At 32.9% G+C, this 10,452-nt stretch overlaps 1 protein-coding gene across 2 annotated transcripts in view; it reads right to left on the reverse strand.

The window, feature by feature from the left end:
• Window positions 1-10,452, reverse strand: part of Pof1b (POF1B, actin binding protein) — an 83,850-nt gene that overhangs the window by 45,781 nt on the left and 27,617 nt on the right. For both annotated transcript variants that reach the window (XM_023723770.1, XM_023723769.1), the window contains one exon: window positions 1,705-1,806. In XM_023723770.1, the coding sequence (XP_023579538.1) occupies window positions 1,705-1,806 (102 nt within the window). The remainder of the gene's footprint in view (window positions 1-1,704; window positions 1,807-10,452) is intronic.

Consider the following 10,452-nt stretch of genomic DNA (forward strand, 5'->3'; position numbering starts at 1 on the left):
TTTGATAAAATGTTTCTACCTTATACTATAATATGCAGAAATATTTTGTTGCTTCTCTGCAAGATATATATTCAATATATACCATATTCAACTCCATGAAGACTATATTCACTTTTCCTGGAAAATTTTTAAATTTGAATATAATTTTGAAAATTCACCTTCTTTTGTTTTTACTGTGATCGAGTAAGTAATAATATGTTAGTTCCTACAAATCTGGTAAAAACTGCCCATAAGCACTTATAAAACAATGCTCTCATGCTAAGAAGTTTAAAAAAGGAATCTATAATACATTTCCGTCAGTTTTATTTATATATGAGACACTTATTTTGTTATTCATTGATTTGATGTTATCTCTTTATGGGTTGAACTATTGCCTGCCTTCAAGATATGTTGATATTCAAATCCCCAGTAACTTAGAATATGCCCTTCTTTGGAAATGGAATCCTTAAAGATGTAGTCAAATTAAAATGAGTGTATTAAGATGGGCCCTAATCAACGTGCCTGGAATCTTTATAAAAATTTGGAAAATTTGGACACAGAATTCGTTGTGAAAGTTCATATGAAAGATTCCATGTGAAGACAGGAAATTGGAGTGATTAATCTACAGAACAAAGAATACTTGCTATCAGAACCTAGGATTCAGGCATACAAAGATATTCCCTGGATACTTCAAAGGGCTCATCACCCTTCCCAGACAGCAATTTCATATTTTGGGTTTTCAGAACTATGAGACAAATTTTAGTTGCTTTAAACCAAACAGTTTGAGATATGTTGTAAAATTCCAATGAAACCGATATATCACCCTAGTTCAAAAATATCTAAAAAATAATCTCTTAATTTAACTGGGCTTGAAACGCTTGTATGACTCAAGCAGAACACGGTAAACTCTCTGTTAGTTCCAAAAATGTTTGAATAAAGGGCTTTGGGCTCTGGATGTTATGTAATTATCATGGCCCTGCTGTGATTTTTTGCTCTATACTTACTTTATTCCTTAAGCTTAATAGAATTTTGGAATGTGATTTAAAGCTCTAGTTTTCTAGATCGTTCAGAATAAACATTGTTTTAAATTATCTTTTCATATATAATTCATTTAAAATTTATACTGAAAAACCAAGATAAAATTGTTTTAAATTATTTTTTTCTGATCAAAACCAGTTTAAAATAAAATATATAGCATGCTGTGATATGGATACAAAGTACATATTCTACCTTCTTTTTCTTTTGGTTTTTTTGAAACAAGATCTTGCTATGTAGTCTTGGCTCACATTGAACCCACTATATAGTCCAAGCTGGCCTCAAATTCACAGTGATCCTACTGCCTCAATCTCTCAATGGTTGGGGTTTTAGGAATATGCTACTATGCCTGGCTGACTGCACACATCTTAACATCAGTTTCCCTCTCAGTAAAATATATACAACAATATTTTACATGACAAAATGAATATGACAGTATTAAAGATGAAATGAAGAGCTATAGCCATAATGAAATACTATATAACTCATGGTGGTCTTTCCTAATACTTGAAAATTGAATAGTATTACAACTTTATTAAAATTATCATAATTCTAAATTTTACACTGATGAGATGTTTTAAAATAGTATTTTTGTTATTTATATTTGGTGTTTTCAATTTTCTATTTTTATAACTACATTAAAATAGTCATAATTAAAATTTTATAAGTTTGAAAGCACATGCTACTTACTTGATCTGTATTCAGCTTTTCCACTTTTCTTATTGTCTTTTCATAAATGACATTATTTCCTGGGAAGAAATGGTTTCCTCTCATGAATGGAGATAATGGTTCCTATGAAGACAGTAAAAAAATTTTTAAATTGTATTTTCCAATACACCTTAAATTAAGCAAATATCAAAGCTCTAATATCCTTTGAGGTAGTAGCAGATTTCATCAGGAGAATGGAATGACGTTTCAATAATATTCTGATAGATATAAGGAAGTAGTAATACATATAGTCTACTTTATCAATGAGAACAAAGTGAATATCTCTTTCTCCCTTTCACTAGATCTTTTGTGGAGGTTGAGAGGGGATAGGAAAGTTTGTCCTGTGTTCTAAGGCAAGATATAATTTTTCCACTAAGGTGGGCAAACATGAGGTCAACTTCATTTACCATGGGTTCACTAACAAGATTCTATGAAAAATTATCAGGGAAATACAAAACAAATATAATTTCAGAGCTACTGAGCCATAAGGTAAGTAGAAGTATGTGAAAGATTTTATTTTCAGTACTTTGTTTAGCTACCCCTAAAAGTATATAATTCTCGTGATTCATATCAAGGTTGAGCCTCTCAGTACAACATATGTTTTAAATACTAAGAACAGAGTAGAAGTTTTAAGAGATAGTGTCTCTGTATAATCAACTAAAGTGCTGTGGGGCTATTCAATTGCTTAGAAAATACAAGGCACTTAAATAAAGGCTGTTGACATGTCCAAATCCTGACTGAAACCAGAGACAGACTGAGAAGTTATATATGCTCAGGAGCCTAAAAATAATTGTAACATACACTACAATATTTTCCCTTCCTTTGGTTTTCATTTAAATCTTGTGTCATGAGAGATGAGGTTGTTTTGTTTGTTGATTTGATACTAGAATCATATTCATTTATTTCATAATATAGGAAAACAATATAGAAGTGGTTATAACCAAGGCCATTACCAATCATGTGTTTAGGACCATTTTAAAATAAGCAAAAATCACTAACATTTTTGAAGTACACTATTGTAAATATTTTTAGAGTAATTGGAGTAAACACTGATTGTTTAAAAGGGAAGATACTATTGAAGCAAAAGTTGAACAGCTTGAATGAAACTGAAGATAGACTTTCAGGCCTCGAAGACAGTGTTACAGCTAATGAATATGAAAGGAAAGAGCTCTTAAAATTAACAAGGAACCAGGAAGTAACAACTCAGCAACTACAAGATGACACAAAGAAAAATAATATAAGAATAATAGGTGTCAATGAAGCAGTAGGAGACAACACAAATGACAGAAAAAGACTATTTCCAGAAGTACTAGCAGAAAATTTCCCAAATATCAAGAAAGAAGCTGAAATACAGATAAAGGAAACATATATAAATCCAATCACCTATAATCATAATAAATTTATACCTAGCCACATAAAAATCAAGATCTCAGAAATTCAGCAAGAACAGACAGGCTTTCATTTTTTTCTTTCTTCTTCCAATTTTGTATGCATGTATTTGGCAATATGAATAACTAGTTGGAAGACAACACTATGCATCACAACAAATACTGTGAAACTCATATTACTTTGTTAAGTGAAATTTTATATCCCTTACAATTTTTCTGTTTTGTACTGTCTTTAAAAAATAAAATTTTTTAAAAAAGTTGTATGATTCTGGCATCCAAGTTTGAGTAAAGGATATTTTAAGTGGCTCATCCTTGGGTACTCTGCTAAAACAAATGTATAAGTAACTAAATTGTACTAGTTGCTGAATTAGGAAATCAAAAGATGGATATATTTAGAAAGATTACCATAAAATCTATTCTGTGTTTGTTAGCTATTTTTAAGAGTCTCTTTAGTTATAACATGTAACCATGTAACATATATTTCAGTACCTTATAAGGATTATGTACTTTGCTAAGTGGTATGAGGCATACAAATATGAAACAGACTTATCAGGAATATTTGCTATTGATTAGATTTCATAAAACTTGACAGACAGCTTACTTTTTTTGCTCTGTCCTCAAGCTAAAAGTGGTACTTAGATTTTTAAAGGATGGTAAATTAAAAAGACACAAAGACATATATATCTTGGAACCATAAATATTTTACCATTTGGGTCTTTATAGGAAATTTTGTAAATCCCTGATCTAGATATAATATGAAGGCAAAAATCTTTCATACAAAGTAGAAAGTGACAAGTGCAAGTAGAGGAACATAAAAGAACTTATAGGATAGTGTTCAGATGAGGAAAAACTGCGATCTATCTAGTAGTGCTCAGTTGTATACTTAGATCAGAATGTCTTCTAAATGAAAGTTAATGAAAGAAAATGGTATTCCAAGCGAATGAAATAAAAGAATTCAAGTTTCCATGTTTAGAAAAATGTAGGTCATATGTAGAGGATGATTGCAGGTAGAGCTTAGTTTTGTAAGCTATAATAAGTTTTGTAAAATGGTGAAAGAGTAGCTGAAGTTAACTGTTTATTAATCTTTCAGGAAGATTAATAAAGAAAATGTGAATAGAACAGTTCTGATATTATAATAAAAATCAAAGATAACATTTTTCAAAGATGATTCTAAGATTTTAAACCTGAGGAATCCAGTACATGGCAAATTGCTCCAAAAACAAAAACATAAAAAACACTGAGTTTTATGTGCTTCTTATAGGAATCTAAGATCTAGCTATTCAATTTCAACGTGGTCAACTCTAATTCTTTGATTCACATTTGTATTCCTCATTACACATATTAACCACTTTAAATATATTAAATAATTTCAAAGAACTATCAAAGAGATTGTAACAAAACAAAATGTAGGTCAATGTTTAGAGCAGTGGCTACCACGGGCCATACCCTGGGTTCTATTTCCAGTACCTGATACATGCACATAAGAGTATGGGTGAGCAATCAGGTCTGTACATCTGTCCAGCACCATGGAAAGTACATGTTTGAAATTAAGTTGGGAGTTCAAGGCTGTATAATTAGTTTTCATGACCACTTACTTAAAAGTGTTAGTTAAAAACATGCAGTTTCTAAAAAGATAAGTGAAGACCAAAGACAGAATGAGACAACTGAAAATCAAAAGACAAAAATGTTACAGAAATTAAGAGGAGAAATTTTCAGGAAGGGGTAGGAAATTGAATGTATAAATGACTCAGAAATGTAAACTAGTGAGAACTACAATGTGGATTGGATTTTGGACTATTTTGGACTAAATCAGTGGGACCAGGTCTAATGGGGAAAATGTTACTTTTGTTCTTCCTCCAATGTTTATGTGCTTTGGAAACTTAGGTAAGACATTAACATTTTCTGAAATCCAGTATGCTAATCATGGGGATAGTAAGGCAATGTTTCTTATGTCAAGCAAAATAATGTATGTTAAATATCTTTTTTATATTTTCTGTTGAAGTGCCATTGGTTTTTACTAATGTAGCCTTAATACTTAAAATACACACTGCATTTAAAATTTATTTTTAAAAATCCTACTATAACATTTCTAGGTTATTAAGCTTAAAATATACAAACAATAGGTTTATTGAAGGTAAGGACTTTATAGATTTTGAATATCATATAGTAAATCAACAGATGATTGCATGAAAATGGGTGATATGAAATGTTATCGTAAGGATAAATGCATTTTCTAAAAAGGAGAATACAAATATAGTAGGAGCATCAAGATTTATTTCTTCTTTGTAAACTAGTTTATGGTCAATACTGAACAATTACTGTTTTTATGAAAAATGTTGACTTAAGAGTCTAAGTTTCATTTTTAAAAGAGTTACTGTGTCCTAGGGCCATTGAGATAGCTCAGTGGACTAAGAGACAGCCTAGGCAAGAGCAGGGACCAGGGTTTGATCTCCGGCACCACATGCCATGCTGGCCCCATCCCCAGACACACTAAGCTGGCTGAGAGGAGCCATGGTGGTGACCACCTGTAATCTCAGTGCTGAGGAGGCTGAAAGCTGGACGATCACTATGAGTCTGGGCTGTGTAGTGAGAACCTGTACCACATACATTAAAAAAAAAAAAGTTACTGGGTCTTATTATTTGAAATGACTTACTTTAAAAATTCTCAGATTTAGAATACTATTATTCCCCAATCTTTATGAAAGTAAAAGCAAATACTAATATGAATATATCATTCTAAGCAAAACTTAGCAGAAAAACTTTGGATTATGGAAGGTTTTTTTTTCCACTTGTGTATTTGGTACAGGATCTCACTATGCAGATTGGACTCATGGTGATCCTCCTGTTTTCAGCCTCCCTAGCACTGAGATTACAGGTGTGTGCCACCTCACCCAGACTCTGTCACTGGCTCAGCATGCCCCAGGGTAGGACGGCACAGCATGCAGTTGAAGTTTTTCATTTCTCAAAAAATAAGATTCTACGGAGTGAGGGAGATAGCTCAGTAGAATAAGTGCTTGCCTGGCAAGCACAGGATCCTGAGTTCAATCCCTGGTACTGAAAAAGAAAGAAAGAAAGAAAGAAAGAAAGAAAGAAAGAAAGAAAGAAAGAAAGAAAGAAAGAAAGAAATCAAGAAAGAAAGAAAGAAATCAAGAAAGAAAGAAAGAAATCAAGAAAGAAAGAAATCAAGAAAAGAAAAGAAAAGAAAAGAAAAGAAAAGAAAAGAAAAGAAAAGAAAAGAAAAGAAAAGAAAGAGAGAGAGAGATTCTATAGTTTGGGTAGCTTCTTTTCTTCAGTCAGTACGTTTGAATTGGAGCCAGTTTCAATCTAAAAATTAACAGGTGTCATGGTGGTTGATCTTATCATTTTAATTGTTGCTTTTAGAACTTTAGAGGAGCGTTCTCACATCTAACAAAGTATATAATCCCCAACATTTATTTTACTCTTCCCAGGCCACAAAACTGTGCTGGAGAAAAAATTTGAAAAGTCTTGTGCATTACAGGTTCAAATTATCAAGCTCTCAAATTTCAAATGGGCTCCCAATCTTTAAGCATGCTGTATTCATCAAATTCTGTCTTTTCATTTTTCTGAATCCCCTGTTCTCATGCTCCTTCATTCTCCTATTTATGGAGACCAAGACATCTACCCACTATGATCTCTTCCATGCTCCCCTATACTGTAAAAATCTCTCTCCAGTTTCTATTCTTTACATCTCATCAAAGAGAAAGACATATATTTTTGTTTTCCTGAAGTCACTTCTGTGTATCTGCAATCCAATTCCTTCAGCCTTCCTTTCTACCTTTGCTTTACCTCTATATACCACTCTCCAAGGGCCTGTAAGATTTGGTTTTCTTTTCTTTACCTACCACCACACGTCTTTCATTTGACCAATGTTTTACAAAAAAGTAGTCCTCATTTCTTCTTTTTGTCAATAATTTATTAGCACATATTCTCAGAATACCATGAATACATTGTGTGTTCTCATGTTGTCTTGATAGACCTCCACAACTACTGTATAATAAAATTAATTTCTTCAACATTGCCATTGCTTTCTTAATGACAACCTGATTTTCAAGCCTCATCCTATGTTGCCTTGTGGTCGTTTGAGATTTTTGACCATTCCATTTATATTAATAATAATTACTGAGCTTACAATCTTTTCTAACAATACTACTTCCTATGAAAATAGCTCCTTCTGTTATATTACAGTAGGCACTGTACATAGTTATTTCTTTAAATAGTTTAACTGGGATGGCCAAATAGCTCAGCAGATTAAAGTGCCTGCAAGCAGGCTTAGGGGCAGGGGGTTCAATCCCCAGGACTGCCTTGACAGCCCCGACCCTGGGGTGCACTGAGACAGCAGTTGAGCCTTGGCATAGTGGCACATGCCTGTAATCCCAGCTCTTGGGAGGCTATAAACAGGTGGGTCACTATGAACCCAATCTAGTAGTGAGACTATGAACATCCTGTAGACTCTTCCCTAAAATACAATAAATAAATAAAAAATATTCTAAATCATTATTTGTATATGTTTGTAGTTCATAATAATTACAACTGTACTGGGAAATTGATACATACATATCTTAAATTTTCTCACTTCTGCTTCCCCTCCTCTCTTCCTTCCTCCAGTGGTTCCCTACATGTTTGAAAAGCAAAAGCTTCTGCACAGCAAGAAAAACCACTAACCAAATGAAGAGATAACCTACATGATGGGAAGAAATTGCCACCTACATTTTAGGCAAAATACTAAGATTTAGACTATATAAATAACTCAAAAAATTAGATTCCACTAAATTTAAAGACTCAAAAATGGTCATCTGAAATTATTAGAGACTTCTCAGATGAAGAAATGCAAAATCCAATACATACAAAAAATTTTTCAACAGTGAGAAATTTTTCCAACATTTGAGAAATGCAAGGTAAAACAACACTGAGATTATATTTACTCTAGAAATAATGGCTACCATCAAGAAATCAATCAATAACAAATACTGGTAAGGCTGTGGAAAGAAAGAAACAAGGCCTTCTCAACTATTTATGAGACTGGAAACTTATATAATCACTATAGAAATCAATAGGGAGATTCCTCAAAAAATTAAAGTAAAAATTCCATTTGGCCCAGCTAGTTTACTTCTACATATATTCCCAAATGATTTAAAGACACCATACTACAGTGATGTATGACTACCCATGTTTATAGAAGCATAATTCATAATAGCTAAGTCTTGGAAACAGCCAATATGTTCATCAACAGTTTAATGGATGAAAATGTAGTACAGTGTTTATACCCAAAGGAGTACTTTTCTGCCATAAAAAGAGATTTTCAGTCATTTCTAGGAAAATGGATGTACCTTGAGAACATAACACTAAATGTTAAGTGAAGTAACTCAGACACACCAGCTTAAATATATCATGGTTTCTCTCACATGAAAACAAACAAAATATCTATATATAATATAAGATAGATAATAGGACAAAGAAGAAAAAAAATGTAATCTAGTATGAGCAATGTATCTAAAAGTATACCTTGACTTAGTACAATTGTTTTACATGCTTATATATTCTTTGGCCTATCAGTCTGCTTTTCAATCTGTATGTATGATAACTAACTTTATAAGGTCTTATAAGTAAATAACTCTGATACTGGAAATATAAAAGGAAGGTGGAGATAGGGGGAAAAGAAGGGAGTTGAAATATGTTATGCGCATGTACCAATTTCCTACAGTGAATGTAATCAGTATGTATTACAAACATATACTAATAAAAATAAAAAATATTTGAAATAAATAGAAAAATTTTTTTTATTATTCATCTTTTATTTTGTTCCTTCAATTATTTGTAATTTGGGTTTCTCATGTAAGAGAAATCATGTGATATTTAAGCTTGTATGTCTATTTCACTTAACACTATAACCTCAAGATGTATCCATTTGTGTATAAATAATCCCAGTGTATCCATTTCTTTATGGCACAGTAGTATTCCATTACATATAAATGCTATATTTTCTTTATACATTTATCAGTCAATAGACCACTGGCAAGATTTAGTTATTATTATTTGTACTTCCATAACATGAGCATGCCTATATCATTGTAATATAATATTTTTAAGTCTTTCAAGAAGCTACTTAGAAAGAAAATGGCTAGATAAAGTGGAACTACTTTTAGATTTTTGAACAACCTCCATACTGATTTCCACAGTCATTGTTCCAGTTTACATTCATGACAATAGTAAAGAAGAGTTCATTCTGCCTCACATGTTTCCAACACTTGTTACTTGTTTTTTTCCTTTTTTTATTTCTTATTTTTTTAAAGGAAGGTGGAAAAAATCTCACTATGCATCTCAGACTCATAGTGATACTCCTGCTTTCAGCCTCCCCAGTGCTGGGATTACAGGCGTGTGCCACCGTGCCAGGTTTTGGTGGCCAGCTCAGTGTGCCCAGGGGGCGGGGCTGGCACAGCATGTGGTGCTGGCAATAAAATCCATGTCCTGCACTTGCCTAAGCAGGTGCTTAGACTGCTACCCTATCTTGCAGCTCTTGTTATTTGGTTTCTTGATGATTTTTTTCTAAAAATAAATCTCAGTGTTGTTTTATTTTGCATCTCTCTAATAGCCAGATCTACTAAATGTTTTTCATGTATTTCTTGACTGTTTGTAGTTCTTTTTCAGAGAACCATCTATGCATTTAACTTGTTCATCACTAATTGAGTTTAATTTTGCTGAGTTCCTATAAAGAATGATAAACGTGAAGCCTTCATATTTAAGTGGATGCCACTTGAAGATACACTCATAAGTGAAACAAACTAGACCCACATGTATAAATATAATATAATCTCCCTAGTATAAGAACCCAAAATAAGATATACAAATAGAATGGTATAACACAATCAAAAAGGAAAGCAAGAACTTGAAGAATAGACAATGAAGAGAGAGAAAGGAAAAAAGCTAGGAAACATGACGGACAAAGCCATACATTTATATGTACAAGATGGGTAAGGCAATGATCCTGAGAATCTTCAGAAGTTTTTCAAAGCTAGCAGTTGATTGGTAGGATTCTCACCCTGACTAACTATATATACTGACACGTGTGAACTAAGCAACTGCACTGAAGATGGCAATGTGTAATAGTAGGGTCATGCTTGAAGTGCCTTTCATTCTGGTCTTCTGAGTACATGCTGCTTGTCATGACATGACAGTTGCTGCTGTGCTGTCTCTTGGGTAGATGTTTGTTTAAAAAGGAAGGGGGTAGGGGCTGGAGAGATGGCTCAGTGGTCTAAAGCACCTACTTAGAACAAGCTTAGCAAAAGCATCAGGGACCGCGGTTCAATCCCCCAGCACCACATGC

This window comes from Octodon degus, unplaced genomic scaffold (assembly GCF_000260255.1).
Source record: "Octodon degus isolate 3935 unplaced genomic scaffold, OctDeg1.0 scaffold00103, whole genome shotgun sequence".
NCBI classification, from domain to species: domain Eukaryota; kingdom Metazoa; phylum Chordata; class Mammalia; order Rodentia; family Octodontidae; genus Octodon; species Octodon degus.